This window comes from Mus caroli, unplaced genomic scaffold (genome assembly GCF_978045245.1).
Source record: "Mus caroli unplaced genomic scaffold, Mus_caroli_1 scaffold_17, whole genome shotgun sequence".
NCBI classification, from domain to species: Eukaryota; Metazoa; Chordata; class Mammalia; order Rodentia; family Muridae; genus Mus; species Mus caroli.
In genome coordinates this window covers 40,939,428-40,961,440 of record NW_028227272.1, presented here as the reverse complement: position 1 = coordinate 40,961,440, position 22,013 = coordinate 40,939,428, and the positions used below count along the sequence as shown (strand labels likewise).

At 41.1% G+C, this 22,013-nt stretch overlaps 1 protein-coding gene across 3 annotated transcripts in view; it reads right to left on the bottom strand.

The window, feature by feature from the left end:
* Ccdc191 (coiled-coil domain containing 191) overlaps positions 1-22,013 on the bottom strand; it is a 72,997-nt gene that overhangs the window by 5,267 nt on the left and 45,717 nt on the right. For all 3 annotated transcript variants that reach the window (XM_085832512.1, XM_021184944.3, XM_085832513.1), the window contains 6 exons: positions 19,283-19,532; positions 14,632-15,092; positions 13,865-13,956; positions 11,763-11,845; positions 10,982-11,083; positions 1,394-1,537 (listed from right to left, as the gene is read on the bottom strand). In XM_085832512.1, the coding sequence (XP_085688638.1) occupies positions 1,394-1,537; positions 10,982-11,083; positions 11,763-11,845; positions 13,865-13,956; positions 14,632-15,092; positions 19,283-19,532 (1,132 nt within the window). The remainder of the gene's footprint in view (positions 1-1,393; positions 1,538-10,981; positions 11,084-11,762; positions 11,846-13,864; positions 13,957-14,631; positions 15,093-19,282; positions 19,533-22,013) is intronic.

The window sequence follows — 22,013 nt, the reverse complement described above, 5'->3', positions numbered from 1 at the left end:
GAGCCATTTCATTGGTGTTAGATTTCAAGGACCCCTGTGGCAGAGCAGACTGCTGCTCTCTATAACAGTATTCTGTACTCTCTGCAGTGTGACTTCATAGCACCACCTGATGGAGTAGATGGAGCCTCATCCTTCTTAGTGACCTTGAGCCTGGCCTTACGCTTGCTCTGCTCAGTAAAATATTAGTGGGCAGTGTTAGAAGACCAGTTAGATTATCAGCCTGGAGGACACTGGTAATGAACCTTCCCCTCATAATGAGCAGCACTGAGGTATGGGGCTGATTACCACTCAAAAGAGTGGGATCTGAGTGAATATCTCAGCCCTGGGAAGAGATGTGACATTCCAAATGGCCAGAATCAAAAGTGACCTATCATTTGTTGTATTTTTATTATGTGTCAGTGTATGTTGATGCCCACAGAGGCCAGAAGAAGGTATTAGATTCCTTGGAGCCTGAAGAAACAGCCAGGTGACAGCCACTCAAAGGTGCTAGGGAATGAACTCTGGTTCTCAGCAAGAACGTCAAGTACTCGACCCACGAGCCTCCTCTCCAGACCTGATAACTGACTTCTAAGCCACAGTGATTACTGTCTACGTGGAGGCCTTCTAATCAAGATGTACACTGCCTTCTCCTAGCCGAGTCACATCAGCACAGACCATGTCCCTCAGGAAAAGCTGCTTTTCCTAGACACTTTAGGCATAGAATGCTTGCCTTAAAATGTGAAATGAGACACTGTGGTCTCTTGGTCACTGCACTGCCACCCCTTGGGAGTATTCTTCACTTTATTCTGCAATCAACTTTACCTATGCTGGACTCAACACTCTCTATTTTTGATGGAGATCAAAAGGACCCAGGAGACAGGACTCCAGTGCAGGGTGATGGACCGCAGAGGCTGACAGAGGGCTTATGTAATTTGGCTTGCTATACCTGTTAGTTAATTGCTAGGTGGAAGGAACAACCTGAGCAGCTCTGAAACCAGCAAGAAGGGCTGGGGAGAGACTGGGAACGAAGCACAAGTGGCCTGCAGACTCCTGAGAGATGAGTAATTGTAATGCACTGAGATTCTGGGTTTGTCTATGGACATAATCATAGCAGAAATCACACCTATGACTTTCTCTCTGTTAGAAACCATGATAAAATCTAGTCACCTCTATTCCTCCTATAGTGGCGATCTCTAATAAAATCACTCTACTTTTCAAAACCTGTAAAATTACAAGTGTTTAGATAATCAAATCTGGACTCTTACTCAAAACAGAAACATACATACTCAAGGCAGTTATTGTCTGGCTTTTAAAATCACTAAGTTCCCCTCACTCTAAAGCCTGAGTGAGTGTTCATGCTATCTGAGAAAGGCTACTTTTTAACTTGGGGCTGATACCATGATGGTGACATCACCTCAACGTTGTGCTTGCTTTGCATTCTCAGTCTCTTCCAGGGCTCCAGGCCTTTTTTCCTTAGCAAGACCCTCTCATAATGACCTTTGGCTACTGCTTCCAACTCTTGATTTCTTTTAATTCTCTTCTGTTTCTCTAGTTCTTTCTGAGGGAAAAAAAAGAAACAAAAATTCCATGATTAAAAACCATAGAAAGAATTTCACTTTAAAAGGAAACAAAATTAACATCTGTCTTAGTCAGGGTTTCTATTCCTGCACAAACATCATGACCAAGAAGCAAGTTGGGGAGGAAAGGGTTTATTCGGCTTACACTTCCATGCTGCTGTTCATCACCAAAGGAAGTCAGGACTGGAACTCAGACAGGTCAGGGAGCAGGAGCTGATGCAGAGGCCATGGAGGGATGTTCTTTACTGGCTTGCTTCCCCTGGCTTGCTCAGCCTGCTCTCTTATAGAACCCAAGACTACCAGCCCAGAGATGGTCCCACCCACAAGGGGACTTTCCCTCTTGATCACTAATTGAGAAAATGCCTTACAGTTGGATCTCATGGAGGCATTTCCTCAACTGAAGCTCCTTTCTCTGTGATAACTCCAGCTGTGTCAAGTTGACACAGAAAACTAGCCAGTACAACATCTAACAGTTAAATAATGTGCTGATCATTATAATAAAACTCTGGAATATTTTTTAAAGGATTTTGGAAGAGGGCAGGGAATGCTGGTCGTAACTCCGTAAGCTATGCATTCTTGGGTTTATCCAATAGTGTTTACAGAAATGAGCTACCACTTCCCTCATGACTAAAAAGTCAAAACATCTAGTCAAGGGAGAGATCGGGAAGCCTTTCCTTATTACAGAAAGAGCAGCGATGCAAACGGCACTAGAATTATGATGTACAGCCTTACAGATAAATCATGATGGCCAAATGACAAGAAACTCCACGGAAAGTCTAAAAGACTCTTCTTAACACTGAGTTATTTTTCTTTCCGAAGTGAACAGTAAGTCCAGATGTAAGCTGAAAGTATTTATCATCACAGAGCAGCCTTCTGTCCTGAGCAGCAAGATTAACTGCCCCTGGTGGTTCCCTGAGAAAGAACGCACCTTGTGCTTCTCACAGAAGAAAGACATGCATTCCTGAGCGGTGTGGCCAAGAAAGATGACAGGAACTTAACAGTATACCTTACAGATACCATTATCTAGTTCTGTCTTTTAATAAAAGCAGTCTGTAATCAAGGTGGGAGAGAAGCATTGACTGCGATGTAGTGAGTGCAGCAAAACACAACTTTAAAGCAGACGGCACACTGCTCTCACGGTGGCGGTCACCCGTGGGCCAGAAATATAGCAATATTCAAGTTCCTTTTTCCTTCTCTAATTTCATGTCATGAAAAGTGCAGTGGTGACTTATTTTCCACTTCCTTGTACAGGAAGTGAATGATGCTGCAAGCTACTGTGTATGTGTGTGTGTGTGTGTGTGTGAGAGAGAGAGCCTTCTGAGAGAGAGAGACAGACACACACAGAGAGGCAGAGAGAGAGAGAGAGAGAGAGAGAGCGAGAGAGAGAGAGAGAGAGAGAGAGAGAGAGAGAGAGATTATTTCTAATAGGAAAGGGAGAGTGTCCTCATCTTCCAATGCAATTACCTATCTTTGTACAAGTTCCTGAAAATGAAATGTCTACATTCTTCAGGGAATTACATCAAAATAACCTTTATAACCTTTATTTCAGACCCTTGAGAAGCTTCTTGAATGGGATGGCAGGCATGAAAACTGTAGATAAGCATTTCTTCCTGAGTAGGAGGAGGGTGAAGAATGAACGAGGAGACAGAACGGGGTTCTTTCCACGTGCAGCGCACTGTCCCTCACTGGGCGGCAGCCTGCAGGCAGCCTGTGAGCCTGATTCCACCCTTTGGAGAGCCCTGGGCTCAGTCTAAAGGACCTACCTGCCTGCACACACTCGCAGCTGACTTATTTTCCACTTCCTTGTACAGGAAGTGAATGGCAGCTGTATCTACTCAGCTGACATGTTGACATAGTATGATTCTGCTTTGAAAAGCATTTATATTGGGGATTTACACAGTAAGGTTTCAAAGAGCACGTGGTTTGCTCAGGTTAAAAGTGGTATTAAATATGGGTTTATCTTCTGATTTAAATTATATTTTGCATAATTACAAATGATGTACAAAACCAACATCTGTGTCCGGGTATGGTGACGCATGCCTTTAATCCCAGCACTTGGGAGGCAGAGGCAGGTGAATTTCTGAGTTTGAGGCCAGCCTGGTCTACAGAGTGTGTTCCAGGACAGCCAGGGCTACACAGAGAAACCCTGTCTCGAAGAAAAAAAAAACAAGCCAACATCTGTATCAGCCACTATGTCTCAAGAGAAAGATTAAGGTTTTACAGTATGTTAAGGGAAGTATACAGCACTCAAGTCTATTTTAACACTAATTTCTCTGTTACTGCTGCATCATAGAAGTCAAAATAGGAACACGCAAATAAAAGCCAATTTAAAAAAAAAGCAAATAAAACCAAAAGCAACCACCAGCGAAAAATCCCTTTGACCCACTGGACCCCCATGTACACTCTATTCCTCACCGAGCCTCGGCCCACTGGAAAGTGGCTCCTTTCCCAAGCTGCCACAGAAAGCACCCTTGTCCAGCTCATGAGTGATGCCCCTGTTTCTAAATTAAAGGGTCACTTGTCTCCTTCAGAACTGAGCTCGGGCACATTGCGCTGGGTCTACCATCGTTCCTCCCCCAACACAAACACTGCTCTTACTGTTCTAATCTTAGGTTCTCCTAGATCCTCATCCTCTGGAAAAATATTCATTCATCCTAGGCTGCGGCCCTGCAGTCATCTCTGTCCACCCTGCCCCCATGCTGATTCTAGTCACTTTCAGATCATCAAAAACACTGGCATATTTGGATCTTCTAGATTCCACATTCTAGTCTTGATATATAAGCATCTCTGTCCAGCTGTGTGTGTCTCACGGGCTATTTGACATGCATGTGTGTGTCCTGTGGGGACCTCCTTTGTACCAAGCTTCCCCGAGTGTCCTCCCAGTCTACACCTTTAGATGCTGAGTGATTTTTCCAAACTAATATAGATGGGTTCTCAAGACAGAGATGCTGTCTTCACTGCTCGACTCCAACACCCAGAGCAAAGACTGGCACAGAAGTAGATATTTTACATCAACCTAATATGTTTACTAAACATGGAAAATGTCATTTTCTGTGATAAAATTACCCTTTTCAGTAACAGATTTCAAATTCCTACTAGTTAAAAGTATATTTATAAGCTGGGTATATGGTGCCCACCTTAAATCCCAGCACATGGGAGGTAGAGGCAGATGGATCTCTGGGAGTTCAAGGCCAGCCTGGTCTATAAAGTGGGTTCCAGGCCATCAAAAAACCCATCATCCCCCAAGTATCTTTATATGGCTCTAGAGCAATAGCTTGCTAAGCAGTAGTAGAAAACATGCATCCAATGAGAGAACTGGGACTTTATGAGAAGGTTTTTACCTTTAGGTCATGTGAGACCTGTGAATGGCACTCTTATTTGCCTCAGTTGGTGTGCTTTTCTGTCAGGGTCCTAGGGTCATGGAGCTGTTGCCATCCCCTTAACCCATCCCCTTTCTTCTGAATGTGGAGGGCCACTTTATCATGGTCTTTTCCCTGAAGACTTCCTTTGTCCTAAAACTTAGTATTACATGTTGTTTTGATCAGTCTTTTGTCAACTTGACACTAGCTACAGTTAGTGAAGAGGCCTCCATCAGACTATATGTAGGCAAGTCAGTGGAGCATTGTCTTGATTGGATGTGCGAGGGCCCAGGTCCCTGTGGCCCTGGGGGGAAATATAAGGAACCAGGCTGAGTGGGGGCAGGAAGCCAGCAGGCAGCAGGCAGCAGACCTCTCTTGTCTCTGCTTCAGCTCTTGCCTTGGCTTCCCTAATAATGGTCTGTTTCACATGAGCCAAATACATTCTTCTCCACAATGCTTTTGGTCATACCATTTATTGCAGCAATAGAAAACCAAACCAAGACACATGTCCTTCACATGCACAGCTGGGCTTATATTTTGTATTCAGATAAATACATGTGGTTGTACCTGAGATAATCTGCTATCACAATAGTTGGGTTATTCATCTACCTAGAGAATATGGTACCTCTACTGGACAGACTGCTGATAAATTCAGTGAGCAAAAACTTGCCAACTAGAAGTTAAACCAGATTTCCCTCAAAGACTTCCAGCCACATGCAACTAACAGACAAAGTCCCCGCAGGCACTGGTTCAGGAGTGCCACTGAGTTTTTGTTGTTCATAGGAATAGCATCAGCGTGGCCTTGGAGGTTGTGTCTGGGCTAGCTATGTGAAGTCTACAGGGAAGCCAGGAACTGTTTGTGCAGAATATGCTGCCTCAAAAGCATGAAGACCATGTGCCAAGCAGAGTGGGCAAGCTTGCTGTGCACAGCATGTTTGCACAGAAGGAAAAGGAGACAACTGACAGGTACATTGAGAGCTGAAATCACTCTCAAGGAAGGCTCAATCACAGCCAGGCAGCAAATGCACTGCTCTCAGAGTTAGAGGGTTACAGTCTGAATGGAAACTGGTCTACGTGAAAAGGCTTTTTGTCTGTTGCTATGGGCTGACATTTTTAAAAAGGAAAGGTTGGTGATTGGTATAGTGAGATAAAATATTCTCCTGGCCAGTAAGTTTTTTAAAAATCATTTTTGGTTTGTTCAGGGATCAGAACTAATGTCTTTTTGTGAGATGACCTGAGACATGTAATCATCCCCAGACTGGAAAGACAGGCACTCAGGGAGGCACGGGAGCGTTAGCTTGCCTGAGGAGGCAGAAGCTACACATACTGAGCTGCTAAGGAGGAGATGTTGGTGCAGTGCTTGGTGTATGTGCGTGTAGGTGGGGGTGCTAGTGCATCATGTGAGGAGGTAAGGCTCATGAAGGTGGTCCCACTCTCCTGTAGATTTCTCCTCTAGGAACCCCAATATGTTTTCACAGAGATGATATGGAGACTAAGAGGACCTTTCCTGAATAGGCTGTCAAGGGGAGAGGATCGAGCATTCTTCCTCCCGAGAATGAAGGCTCTCTGCTTGCACCACCTGGGAATAGAGGGGGCCCACACTGTGTCGAGAGGGTACTTTGAGAAGTCTTCCAGATGTGATCTCTTCCCACCAACCAACTGCTGTAGGGAAGGGCTTGCAGTCACAGAGAAAGGGGGAAGTAAGGCGCAGCAGTACTTCCACATAGCAGGAACAGAAACTCCAGAGCCAGAACTGGGCACGCCCAAGGCTGAAATGTAGGAGAGAGTGCTTCCCTCACACCCGTCTCAGCACCTACTCACAGACACTGTTATGAAACAGGAGGGACTAGGGAGCAGCACCAGGTGAAGACCCAAAGCCAAAGGCACTGAAAAAGTGAAGCCTCTAGTGTCCATAGCAACAATAAAAGCCAATGGTAGTAACCATAGCAACAATAAACATCAAACAAAGCCCAATCCCTGCCTAGATTAACACAAATCTTCACACTAAAGCCCTACATGGTTAAATTCTTATTGCTCTAAGCAAATGATTGGCTTTCAACAATAATATACCAATGATCTATCAAAAGATAAGAGTAAGGTCTGAAAAGATAAAAACAATCATCAGAACAAGACAGACATGACAAAGATAGTGAAGCTGTTAGAATTCTAGAGAACCGAAGGCAAAGTGGAGAAAAGATGGACAGCATTCAGTATCAGACAGGTGATTGCAGAACACATGAAAACCATAAAGGTCACAACAAAAGTGCTAGACATTAAAACCATGCGAGCAGAAATGAAGAGTGTCTTCAACGTACTTATTAATAGGGGCACAGCTGAAGGAAGAACCAGGCAACTTGAAGTCATAGTAACTGCCAAGTAGCAAGAGAGTAAAAAACTGGCACATATGAGAAACTTAACACTGGTGTGCCTGGAAACTGGCAAGGAGAATGAAGAGTCAGCTAAAATATCTGAAGAATGGTGGGTAAAAATATGTTTAAATTTTGTGATAAAACACAAAGCTGTATATCCAAGAAGCTTAAAACTATTAAGAAAGGCAAATAACGAACAAACCAACCAACCATATCTAGATGAATGGTATATTTTAGAGAGTTAAAATGAGATATAGTGTTAAAGATGGGAGAGGGGAAAAAATTCACCACCTGCTACAGACTAAAGTCCTCATGCTGACCCTAACTCTGTCAGTAGGTGGGCCAGTGTAAGAAGACAGGATTAGTATCCTATGATACTCCAGGGCTCTCTACTCTCTCCCTCCTCATGGACCTGAACCAGAACAAAGGTCCTGTAAGAACATGTGGGACTGAGACTGTCTGAGAGGAAGGAGGCAGGTTATATACGCTGAGGGAATCTGCCAACAGGAGCAGAATGGGTCAAGTTCTTCAGGAAGAAAAACATATGACACAGATAAGATGTTAGATCTGTACAAAGAGCACTAGAAATGGAAGGCCAAAGCTAACAGCCATACTATTACCACTACAGCAGCTGTGTAAGGCAGGAACCTCAGCAGGACACCTAGTATTCACAGCACAGTACAAACAAAACAGGACCCATATGACAAGAGAAAATGGGGGGGGGGTGTGTGGAGAAAGTGAAATGTGAGGGTGTGAAGCTCTCAGGGACAATGGACAGAGGTTATTAAGCACTAGTCAATACCAAAATAAAAGGAAAGCAAATAACTCAGTAGAGGTGATAAGATGCTTACTAAAATCAGAGAAGACAGGAAGAGACATGGAGGAGAGGGACAGCTGATAGGAGACAGCATACTTTAATCCAATTATGCCAGTGCCATTTTAATGTTAGCAGCACAGAAATAACGAAAATGTTTGCTAAAAGACAGACTCCAGATTGGATACCGCTAGTTTGCTTCCTGTTCTGGTAAACACCATGACCAACTTTGTTCCAGAAAGCTAAGGAGGAAAGAATACTTTCAAGCTCATTTTGTGAGGCCAGCCTTAGTCTGACACTGAAGCAAAACAAGGATGACATAAGAACAGAAAATATGGGCCGCTATTCCTGAGGAATATCACTTTCTAAATCCTCAACCAAACAGTAGCAAGACGAGTTCAAGATTACATTAAAAGTATCATATACCACACCCAGGTGAAATTACTCCAGGAATGGAAGGACCATCTATACACATCAGTAGATGCAATATACCACTTTAGGATAATAATAATTCTATGATCATCTCAATAGATGAAAACATTAGATAAAATTCAATATCCTTTCATAATAAAAATTCTCAGTGAACTGAGTATATAAGGACCGCTCACGGATGACTACATAGGATCAACAACAGGGATGTCACATCCAACAGCTAAGAGTGCCCAGGTAAATTAATACTTCTGAGACAGACTTTGAGACAGAGCCCAAATTAGCCGTGAACTCATTATTAACAAATTATATACATTTGAATTGATGGAGCTAAAGTTCAAATTGTCAGAGCATCCGCAAATAAACAAGATGGGATGTGTATGATAAACTCTCTGGTCCAAGAAAAGAGTTAGAGACATCAGTATGAGTTCACTTTAATTGTATATGAAGGGATGGTTATAATCAGATGTGTATGCATGGCCTAATACATGTATATCATCTACTTGTCTACCAGCATTCTAGAATCAAGAATATCCCAGTAGTAACTTAGTACTCAGCACCTAGACTTTCTTTTCCAGATACCATGTAGAACAGAGGAATCTTGAGAAAACATCTGATTATAGAGATTGGCAGTGAAGCTCTGAGATGAAAGCCTTCAGAGAGGAAGGTATTCAGAAAGCAGAGCGGTACAGGGCACACCCGAGGAAGCCAGGGGCAGTCTACAAAGAGTCTTCTGACACCACTACCTAAACAATAATGGCCATAACAGTACCTTATCATCCAAAGTATAAAACAAATATGCATGAATCCACAGTCCTATAAAAGATGACTGAATAAATGGAGGAAGTGACTAACTTTATTTAGAAAATTCTTAGTATTCGCTGTAGATATACCTCCTCAGAGGGCATGGAGCTGAACTGTATCTTCCTTTCGCCTTGAGAGAATACTGGACTTAATGAATCACTTTCAGGGGATAAAGTGTGAAAAGTGAAGACTGGAAACTACAGTGACGAAGCCTATCAAGCCCTGGCTATCTCACCAAGCACACATCAGGAGAGATGCTCATCTGGATCTCAGGTACAGTGCTGCCATAAGTTAGGATGGAGCGAGCATCACCACAAAAGCCCACTAGTGCAGAGGAATGGTCAGAAAAATACCAAACACAATGGAGGGATAATTTTTAAATCTTCAGACAAGTCATGACAAAAAAGGAAAGACAGAAGCTATCACAGCCCAGAGGACCCAAGGGGACAAGACAGCTTCAGGAATATGGTATCTCCAAGTAGATCTTGAATATTTATGGAAAAACAATGTTTTCAGTGATGACTTCTAATGAATCCTTCATGATGATATTGGAGAACATTAAATGAGAAAGATATACAATATGATACTATCCTTACAAATTTTCTGTAAATCTGTATTAATCCCAAACAAATATTTATAAAGAACATCATTGTATTTATTAATTAGGTAGCCCTGAAGAATTCTGAAGTTACTCTACTCATGGTAGAGTCTAAAAAGAAAATACATTTAAAGCTATATATACCCACAGGCAGACAATGATAAATCTATTAATAGAGAGGGAGAGATGCACAGAGAAAAAGGCCCCAAGTAGACACTAAGATGCTACTATATGAGAGCAGTTAATTCTTAGTGTTGAGCTCAGAGATATTTTCTTTCTTCTTTTTATTTCTTTACAGTGAACAGATATGAGAGACAATTTTGTTATAGTGTATATTTTTAAAATTATTTTGGTGCTTTACAGTAGTATGACCTTAAATTGTTTCATGATATGTTATACCATGTGTTATAAATAAAAGGGTCTTGTAGTCATATACATATTACTTTGGTATGTTATGTCTCTTTTCTAGAGACTCATAATGTCTGGGAAGATGTCAAAAGTTTTGGGAAGTCAACTAATTAAGGAACTTTGTTTATCTTAAACAGCATTTTCTAAAACCATCTGACTACCGAATTTACACTTTCTCAAAACAACTTACTATTTCAGGAACTACTAGGACGACATGGAATATAACACATGTTGGGGAAATGTGTTTTAGAATCTCTCACCAGTTTTTAAGGAAAGAAACAGCTGCTTTTAGAGATTTATGTTGATTTAGCAAAGGATGAAAATGCTTTAACTGTCTCTAAAATCTATGTGTATTTTGCCTCATATGACTTCTTGATTCCTTTTGTTCTTTGTAGCACCCAACAAAGACTACTACTGTATTTTCTCCAAATGTAAGGTCTATCTTCTCAACTAGCATTTAATAACTTGCTTTCCCAGCGTCTCTGAGATGTATTTTCTTCTGTCCATCGCTCTCTCCACCCATTCACCACCTCTGCTGAGAGCATCCTATGCTCTAGGTACACCTATGGCCAACACAATCATGAGGAGAGAGATCACTAGCAGTGGTCTTCAACAAAGGGGCAACTGGCAAAGACTCTACTAACCATCTTCTTCAGCCTCTTTTCCTCTCGTTTTCTCTCCAGCTGGGCTTCCTTTTCTTCTGCATCCTTCTTTTGGCGTTCTTCCTCTTGGGCTTTTAACTGAGCCTGAACGAAATCAGAAGACATAAAACTCAGAATCCTTCCTCTGAGTAGGAAAGGAGGAGGTCTTTGGTCCTGAGCCAGCAAAGTGTCTACCAAATGCCTGTCCTCCTGGACTATGTATGCATTTTGTGACAGGAAGGAAAGACTCAATTAGCATGTCCTATAACTTAAGGGTCTCTCTGAAAGGACCTTCTCCTGCCCATGAATATAGCAGTCTACTTTCATGATAAAAGTGACTATTTTCAGTTCTTACTTTCTGTGAAGAAACCTGGTTAGCTGACCCCAAACAGAACTGTTATTTTTCTCTTATAGATGAAAATTTTCCTTCTGACAGTCTAGGTCAAATGTTGGGGGATAAGAACTACTGTCCTTTGGGAAGTCATTGGGCCAATATACAATCAATATACAATGTATCAACATACAGCATGCTAATTTTGGTTACCTGTGAACCTTCCAATCTGTTAGCTGCCATTCACTTTTGTAACATTTCCTTTCTGCTCTGCCAATGATGTTGAGTGAAACCTTTCTTATTTTCCTAAAACTGAAATCAGAGGGGTAGGCCACAGCTGTTCTCAAGTTGCTCTAATCTACTGTCTCAGAAGGCATGGACACATAAGGTTCCAGGTTTTGAAATCTGAACAAATCGCTTTTCTTGCCTCAGTTTGCATTCTGAATTTATTACCAATTTGTCTTCTTCTTGTTTTTTCTTCTTTTCTGCCAAGATCTGCCTACGTTCAGCTCGTTGAATTGCTCTCTCTTCCATGGCTAAAAAATAGTAACATAGTCCCAATATAAAAAAAAAAAATATGAAGCACTCTGTAAAATAAATGTCTCCATATTATAGTCACATTTAGAGTTACCATTACAGTTTTCTTGTAAGTTGAACCTTCTGACATATGGAGCTTATTTAATTCAACAGGTTAAAGATCTAAAATCAGCAACGATGAACAATATATATGCTCATTACATCTCTGTTCATATTTCTTTAGAATATATACCTATTGGTTTAAATAAGACAATGTTCCTGGATGGTGGACTTAGTATATGAAACCCAGAAGCCAGAATTTTAATACATTGGTGATGAACACACAAACACAAATGTAACTACAGCTAACAAGCACTTGGACAGTAGAAAAATTCCTTAAATTTCCTTAAAAGTCACTTATGTGCGGCTACTCATTTTTCTGAAGTTGTTGTCCATGTGTCTGTAAGGGTCATGGGGAATATATTTCAGTGTAGTGTAAGACCCAGGCACCCAGATGGGCTGGGAATGGAAGTGAACCAGGCATTTGGAGAACTGGCATCAGAATGATTTTGAGTGTCAGACTCCTGTTCTTGACAGTTTATTAAATATCGATCCAAAAGAAACAAATGTGCAAGATGGTCTGATAATATGACTGTACTCAGGCAGGGCTGGCCCAGGAAGGGCACAGGCCTCAGGAGCATTGAGTTCCCCTCACAAAGCCAGCCAGCTCACTGGTACTTTCAGTTCCTTGGGTCACGTTACAGAGGAAAGAAGTTAAGTCCAAGTTTTAAGAATTAATAAACAAAAACCTCAGCAAGCTATTTCTTACAGTTATGAACTGTCTGCTTTGCCTCAGAGGATTAGCGGTGCTAGCACAGATGGCAGGGAGACTGTCCTTAAGGAGGAGAAATAGACTAGAGATTAAAGTGAAGAGCCCGAGAAGCAGAGGCTCGGAAAACAGCTCTCCCCATCTCTCCTAGATTGAATCATTAAAGTCTACTTAAGAAATAGACTGGGGTTCTGAAATCCCAGCTAAGTCATTGATCAAACAATAATTTCAAAAACTTATCACAATGAACTGGACATTTCCTGATCAGCCTTAGTGGTGGGCAAGGACAGCATTAGCTGCTGCCCTGCCAGATGGCTGGTATATAGCCAGGCAATCTCTTCATTGACAGGAACTGACTAGACACACAGTGTCCTTCAGATGTCATTAGTTCTTGCCAGGGCTGCAATTTTACGATAGGCTTAAAAACCTCAGATTTACAGAAATCTATTGCCAAAGAACTCACCACCCCATGTACACACACACACGAGCAGCTATGTGACAAACTCAATTAGTAGAATTACAAGGAGTAATGCCTCTAACACATGTTGTTAAGGAATGCCTCTATCTTAAAGCTTAAGTTTTTAAATATAAAGAGTTCCATATGCATCTAAAATACTATCAAATTAAACTACCTCGTTTATACATCTCATTACCAAAATGCTACTATTAAAATATAATGTGTCATAAAGTGACAGAATCATGGGACTTGAATTGCTATCAACTCATCGGTATTTTGGCATTGATGACATAGAACGGCAGATGAACTTTATCAATGTTTATTTAGCCTTAGTTGCTACTCAGAGTTTTCATTTGTGTACTTCCCCCTTTCCCCCCACAATGCAAACCTCAAATTAGAGGAAAAATGATGGACCTTGCATAATTCTCTCCACGCCCCCCCCCGTGTGTGTGTGTGTGTGTATGTGTGTGTGTGTATACATGTGTGTGTGTATGTGTGTGTGTGTGTGTGTGGTGCATGTACATGTGCATATACTCATGCACATGGTAGTTATGGGAAGGCCATAAGAGTTGGCAGAAGGAGAAGGAAAAAGAGTAGTGGAGGCTCCCTGGTGCACTCCATTCCTCCCATGGCTACAAATCTTGGCTCTTCCCCAGGCTCTACCAAGTGTCAAGAGCTGTAAGCACCCAGCCCAGACACACACTACTCCAGTGGAAAAGGCAACCATCATGGAGATCACTGGGGCAGTCTTGCCTTTCAGTAAGGGATGGGGTGCTGTTGGCTGCTTCAGGGTCCTTCTGGATGCAGAAAGGGGTTTTCTGCAATCAGTCCTACTATCTTCACACCTAGGGGATGGAACAGATGAAGTGAAAGAAATTAAGGAGAAAAAGACAAGAAAGACAATTGTGATCAATAACTAGCTTCCTTCTAAGCCTAATTTATAGCTGAAAAACTCAAAGCACTATACCGAGTTCAATGTAATTCCCAGTTAACAAGTACCCAGACTAAAGTCTGTATAAGGATGCCCCCACCCTCATCAACTTCTCTCCTAAACAATCTTTCATCGCACACATGGGGGACGTGACAAGCACATGTGGAACCATCTTCAGGACTTTTGAGAGACTTAGACTCCCATTCTAAGTCTGAAGATAGAGAGTTTTACTGTGAACAGCTGAAAATTGAAGTGAGTCAATGAGTCAGCCCTGGGGCTGGTGCTGGGGACCATGTTGTCTGCCCTCATCTCTCAGCATTAAACAATCAGAAACCCAAAAGCTTAGTTAGAACACGTATTTTTCTCTTTTCCTACATAATTCCAGTGTTCATCTTACAACCACCCAGGGCTCACTGTAAAATGGTATCCGTCTAGGCGGCCATTTGCTTATCTCTGTACACCTGGCATGGGACAGTCAGCATACATGAGGTTCCTGGCTTTGGGAGCATACAGGAAGCCAAGTAAAGCTAGTGAGCTTAAAGGAAAGCCCTCCAAACACATTCCGAGTGCTCTGACCCTGCTGACATACTTCAGAAGCCTCTGGCAGGTGGCCTGCAGGTCCTTTGCTCCTCCGGGGTTTGACTGAAGGCAGTTCTGTCCTTCTGTGACTGCCGGGGCTCGCTCAGCTGCCCACCGGGCCTCGGCCAACCGCTGGTTTTCCTTTAGCTTCTGAATGGTTTTCTGTTGTTCCTCAAGTTTCTTCCTTTGCTTCTCAATCAGCTGTTGCTGGTACACATGGCTACGGTGGAGATGCCTCACACAAGCAGCTTCTGCGTCCTGGCTTGTGGTCCCAGGCCTTTCACAGCTACCTGGCTGCTCAGAGGTCTCAGCTGCTACAGTCTTGCACTGCTCCAGGCCAGGTGTGCTCCCAGAGACATGTGGGAGAGGACCCTGAACATTACCCTTGGTGGTGCTTTCTGGGGAATGGCTGAGTGTACAACCACTGCTCTCCACAGGTGGCCTTTCCCACAAAGGGGACAGGATAGTGACCTAGGGGAAAAGATGACATTCTAACTCAAACACTGATGAGACAAGCTCCTGCCGTGGTCTCACTGGTATTGTTCTGTTCGGTGGCACAGCTACGCTGTACCTCAGCCAGAGCTGCCCTTCTCCAGGCCTGAGTGCCTCAGACACCATCAGCCTTGGCACGCTGAGCCAATTGGAATGTACAACTGGGATTACCTTCAGGTGTAAGTGAGGAAAGTGGTCAGAGCTGTGCCGGCTGCTGTCAGGGTCAAGGCTGATGCTGCTTTGGGTTTTGGAGCCAGCATTTCATAGAGCTCAGACTGTCCTGGAATTAATGACCTTCCTTGCCGACGTGCCGGGGTTATACAGGCATGCACCATCATGCCCGGCCTTTCCTTATGAATTTCTATGGTTTATTTTACAACCAAGCAATTTTATTTCTTATATTATATATTTTTCCTTTTTTAATTAGATAACATTAAAATATCTAATTTTTAAAATTAGATATTTTCTTTATTTACATTTCAAATCTTATCCCCTTTCCTGGTTTCTCCTCTGAAAACCCCTTATCCTCTCCCCCACCCCCCTAAAATTTTTTTAATGTAAAAATTGACTAAAATTTTGTGGAAATCTGAAAATTTTTCCGCAAAGATGTTTGAAAATTTCCTTCTTCTCTTTACATACTTGGAAGCTTTTAAAGTCTAAATATGTGTGTTATGTATATATGTATATTGTACAGTAATTTTTTGTTTTGGAGAGGAAAAACTTTTTTGCTGAGTTTTTTTTTTCATTTAAATGTAACAACAGTAAGAACTTAATAAGAAAAAAAGGTTTCTTTCAGCTATTTCTTAAGATGCTACAGTTCCGTTATTTGAAGGCCTGTCCTGCCTTTACTAAATTCATCCTTAAATAAAGTACAGATGTAAGTTTATTTCAGCATCCAAGTCTGATTTAGAGTCCAGTCTTCAGCTTCCCCCAACTGTCTGTTCTGGGAAAGTATCTGGAAATCCAGAACTAGGCAAATAGCTGTACTACCTAAGAACAAGTGTATTAAATAGCTTGTATTAGCATACAACAGAATACCTTTCAAAGATGTGAATTCCATTTATAGATAGGATTCATACTTAATGACAAAGTATCTGAATGAGAAGGAAAAAAATCATTCTTAACCATCAAAATTATTTTGGCCAAAATTCATGTCATGTTAGTGTGTCTCCTCTAGAATGTTTGAGTCATGAGCTCAGATCGGATCAGCTACCAGTTCTGCCATGTGCAACGGCATAAGCAGGGAAAAGCCAGTATCAGAAACTTTCGGCACCAACAGCAAGCTGTCCTTAGATACTCAAAAATATATTTCATGATGATGGAAATGCTCTCCAAGACCTAGCTGGAGAGATGTGAAACATGTGAACTCTGACATGTTAAAGACTTTTTAAAATAACCTTTTATTTTAAAAATGTCAGCGGACATTTCTTCATGAGAACACCTGCTTATGTAATTTAGCATTAAGCAGGGTAGATGCTTTAGCCTCTTTTAAACCTTGTGGTAATGACCTGTTATTAACCCAGCAAGACGATGTAAAAGCCTTCAGTATAGCAAAAAGATTTCTTTTGGATCCTGGTAAGTTCTAAAGGTAAAAGCAGGAAAACCACGCAGAGCTCCCTCCCGGGTACAGTTTGTACTCACAGGGAAAGGGCAGCGCAACCTGGTCGGGTCAGAAGAAACCACCTACTAGGTAATGATAATTCCAAAACATTTCAAAGTATAACATGCTCATTCTTGGCACATGAGTTCCAATGACTACATAATTACTGAGCATCTAACTGAAGACTCTGTGTTTTCATTTGCTCATGTTTTACTGTACATCCAGAAAAGATGGAGTTTATTTTGTGAGCTACAAGGTCTATTTTAGTCCCTGGGTGGTTTTTTTTCCATAAAATTATTTGCTTGATAAAACTTTTTTTTCAGATACTTAGAGGCTTTATTTCTGAAATATAAACATATATAGATATGTATGTATATTATACAGTAAATTTTTTGTTTTGGACAGGAAAAATATTTTCTGCTGCCTTTTTTCACTTAAAAGTTACAACAGTAGAACTTGGTGGGAGGTATTTATAGCTATTTCTTAAGCTATAAATCTTTTCTGGGTCTCAATAGAGACAAAATTATCTAGCTGATATAAAGGTAGATTAAAGGCCTTGGAAGGGCCTGGAACGTTACATAAGCCCCAATAAGTATTCTTATGATCCTTATTTGCTGAGAGACTACACTAGACGAAAGCCAGTCTGCTTGCTTGCAGTAATCAGGGTATAAAGCAAGGCTGAGACCCTCAGGTGCCCAATTTAATTTTATGTGTCTGAGTTAAGTACTTAACTGTACTATGAGCAGGGTGGAGGCAGAGATCTTTCCTAAGGCTTTCTAACAAGACAAGTGCAACAAGCAAGAAGAACTATTAGGAGTGACCTCATAAAAAATGAACAGCCGGGGCACAGCACCAAACTCCAGAACCAAATCAAGAAGGCAAATGACCAAGTGGATAAAAGGTCTGTAGCACACATAATGATGTAAGCATCAATAGTCCTAAAAATAGAAAGGCTAAGTGACCTCTGCCTGCCTTTCTATATCCACATCTATATGTATATATAGCCAATATAAGAATGTTTCACCTCACTAACAATAAAAAGGCAAATGATAAAGAAACTATACTATAAAAAATATACATTCTGTCTTAAAATAGTTACCCAAAGTAAAGCATTATGTATGTATGCAAAGACTTAGCTACTATTGGGATATTTGGTGAAACAGTGTTTGAAATAGTGCAAACTGAAAACAATATAAATTTCAGCCACCTATAAGTTAAACAACTTGTAGCTTAGGGTTACTACAGAATGTCATGTGGGCATTAAAAAATGATAGCAGAGAACTGTAGACCGTAATAACCAGAGTAGGTAACAGGTCCACCTGAAGAAGTAAATTACTAGTGTCCCATTCCCAGAAATTCTGATTAGGAGATCCAGTTCTGAGCAATGAAGAACTATGGCTAAGGTATATTTAATAACATAAAAATGACCATGTTCTATTTAGAAAATTCAAAAGGTATTTATAGGAAAGCACAATAGTTTTTAAAAACAAACAAACAAACAAACAAACAAACAAACAAACAAACAAGCCACAACAGAACAGCCTTGTATAATACCACATGTGGGAAGTAAGGCAAGAGGATCAGAAGTTCAAGTCCAGCCTTTGCTACAGAATGTGTTTTAGGCCAGCTTGTACTATATGAGGCCCTGTCTCAAACAAAACAAAACAAAGCAAAGCAACACAAACCCTAGTCTTCCCTTTCCTGATTATGGCAGGCTAGCTTCTTTAGTGACTTGGTTGAGGGGAATTTAAAGCAAAATAAAATATTAACAATAAGAAATTTATATATGCCTCAATAGGGAAACGAATACATAGCTATACTTCCATGTTACTAGAGGTTAACTCAAGATGATGGAATTATATAGATTTGGCTGTTTATTGAGACAGGGTCTCATCACGCAGCCCAGACTGGTCTTAAACTTATTAAAAAGCCCAGGCTGATTGGCAATTGCAATGACAGGTATATATCATCACCACTGGCTTCAAAATACAATTCTTGGTGATTTTCTTCTACCAAACTGTCACAATTAGTATGGACAATTTTTTTTTTTTCCCCGAGACAGGGTTTCTCTGTGTAGCCCTGGCTGTCCTGGAACTCACTCTGTAGACCAGGCTGGCATCGAACTCAGAAATCCTCCTGTCTCTGCCTCCCATGTGCTGGGATTAAAGGCGTGCACCACCACTACCTGGCAGACTTTTTTATTAGAAAAAAACATTTAAAACTCCATTATGTCAAAAGAACATGTGTGAAGGTCACCTGGGGCTCAAGAGTTGTCAGCAGTGCTTTACCCATCTCTTTCCAAAGGTCTTTCAACTTAGCTGTGACACATCCCTTTCTGTATCATGTCCTTACCATCTTCCAGCTAGCCCAATGCTGACATGTAACTACTGAAAAAAAAAATATCGGGTCAAGAAAATAATCACAAAGTGGGTGGTAACCTCGGTGCACTGTAGCAGCCCTAACCCTTGGATAGGTGAAGAAGGGACTCTGACTGCAGATGTTATAGAAGTGTGAAGCTCAGCTCTAAGTCCATGGTATACATGAAACCCAAACAAAGGAAACAGTATACCTCTCCACTTCCTACTGCTGGGTCCATCACAGCCACTGCCTCAGCAACGAGACCGATACCTGATGACCCCTTAGAACTGAGTTTCCCGAGGGAGGCTGCCTTCAGTAGCTCATCCATTTTCTTCCTAGTTTGCTCCTTTGCGAGAGCCAGCTCCCTCTTGATAACTTCTGAACCATGCCAACGCTGCCATTCACCAAAGCAGTATCGAAGAATGTGTTTCCGGTTAAACTCAGTAGCCAGCTGTTGTTTTCTAAGAGACAAAGCACTTTCATTAAAACAAAGAAGCCATTTATAGCATTAGTTGATAATACAAATGAAGCATAAGGTCAAACAAGTCTGAAATGCTTCATCTTATCATGTTACATTAAACTAAATAAGATAAAGCAAAATAAAATATTAACAATAACACATTTATATATGTCTCAGTAGGGAAATAACTGCATTCTTCAGAGCAGTCTCTCATCAAAGGCACCAATACCTAAGCATTACCTTCGAGAAGAAAACACAATTGTACTGTTCTACTTTCCCAATAAAACATATTCAATTTTATTATGTATATACATAACTATTTCGAAAAGAAGAATGGATTAGGGAAAGAGATTCAGGTAAGGGTGGAAACCTAAGGTAGGTAGTTAAAAGAAAACTCAATAGCCTAACCATATCATTACTCAATAGTGCCAATAATTAAGACTTTAATTAAAGACTAAGTGAACCTCTGAAGATGATCTTGCTACAGACCTGGTTAGGGAGAGAAGCACAGGAGCAGACTCATTTACCAAAGTCCTGACCTAATGAGTGACTCTGTTTGAAGACAGCAGCTAAGCACTGGACACATGTGAAGGGCATGGCAGGGTCCAGCTGTGATGGCGCTTGTTCATCACCTAAGAAAGAGCTCCTTTTGGCTCTGGAAGCTTCTAAACATTACTGAACCTGGCTGGTTGGAGTTAGGAGTGGATTATTGTATACCCTCATGAGAATCTTCCCCAGGAGACATCATAGTGGAAGCTGGTCAAGAATTAAAGCCTTGGAGCTGAGGAGAAGGCTCAGTGGGTAAAGCATTTGTCACACACATGTAGGGTCTGTGGTTTAGATCCCAGAACCCATGTAAGTACCAGGTAGGTGTGGTAGCCTGTCTATAATCTCAAAACACAGGAAATAGAAAGGAGGAATCCTTAAAACAATCTGGCTAACCAGACTAGCAGAGCTCTGGCTTCAGCAAGAGACCTTGACTTAATATATAAAGTAAAGAGCAATTTAAGACACATGACAGCAATCTTGGGCTTCTATCTGCACACATATGAACATCACATATGCAGGTACCATGCAAGTGCATGTGTGCACATGTACATAAACACACACACACACACACATGGAATACAAGACTAGAGGTTTCTTGTATCTCCCTCCTATTTCAAGGATAGCTATTACTGTAACCTTGGAAATTATTATGTGATTGATTATGTGGAACTGGGTGTCCATATGGAGACATAAAATCGAATATTATTTATTTGCCTTTTTGATTTTTGCTTGTAAACATAATAAGTTCTCCATAGCCCTTTACTGTTAAACATTATATATGCACTCTAGGGCCCTATCAAGAAAATCATAATCATTTAAGTCAGTCAGTATGAAGAACATTTTTCTATAGACTTTTAAAAAGAAGAGGGTGTCAGTTCCCCCTGGAACTACAAAATGCTGTGACCCCCACTTGTAGGTACCCCAAACCGAATTCAGGGACATCTGGAGGTGCAAGAGCATCAAGTGCTTTTAACTGATGAGCCGTCTCTCTAGCCCTATTTCTATAGTTTTTTTTTAAATGTTTACATGACTTTTGACCTCTGCTGGTTAACTACAGTGAAAAATGTTATAATATAACTTAATATAGAAGTTTATGTGTAATCTTAAATGGAACAAAAGTATATATAAGTGAGACAAAGTTTCACCAGATAGTATTTATCCTTGCTACCAGAAATGCACTGCTGTGTCTGTTCTAATACAGCTTTGAGACACAAGCAACTTGGCTGCCATGGTTTCAGCACACCTTCCAAAAATGTGGAGACTGAACTCCTATTGTAACAATATGAAGAACTGGGGCCTCGGAAGGTAATTAAGGAGCTGGGGGGCTGAGGCTCAGTGTTACCTACCAGACCAAAAAATAACTAAATACACTAACTAATCAGGTCATGGAAGCCCCAGGAAGCCCAGTGTTCTTACCTTGGAGGTGGGTTACCAGGTCCTATCTGTCCGCTGTGTGCTTCTTTGCCCTTGTCATATCAAAACTATGCTCTGGATTTCTAAGCCCCAAGACCTAGGAACCAAATAAACTTCTATTGTGCATAAATTATTCAGCCTATGATACTCTGCTATAGCAGCAGAAAAAGTGACCAGGACATCTTCCAACAGCATATATCATTATATTTAATTGATCTTTATAATTCTTTGATGATGGTTGACAACTACTCGGTGACTGGCAGATAGTTTCTATAGTAAAAGTACACTGTGGGTGATAATAAATATGCATGCATCTATAATGGAAATACATATCTAACAAGACTGAGTCTGATACAATTTTAGAAGAGGCAGTGAGTAGCAGGGAAAAAAGTAAGCTGTAAAAGGAGGGAGACAAACAAAAAGTCTCTAGTTTTCTCCAGTGAGGAAAATTCATAAATTTTAGGACAGAAGATGCATGTTGCTGAGTCTGATTAACGTGACATCCAATTTACATCAGTCT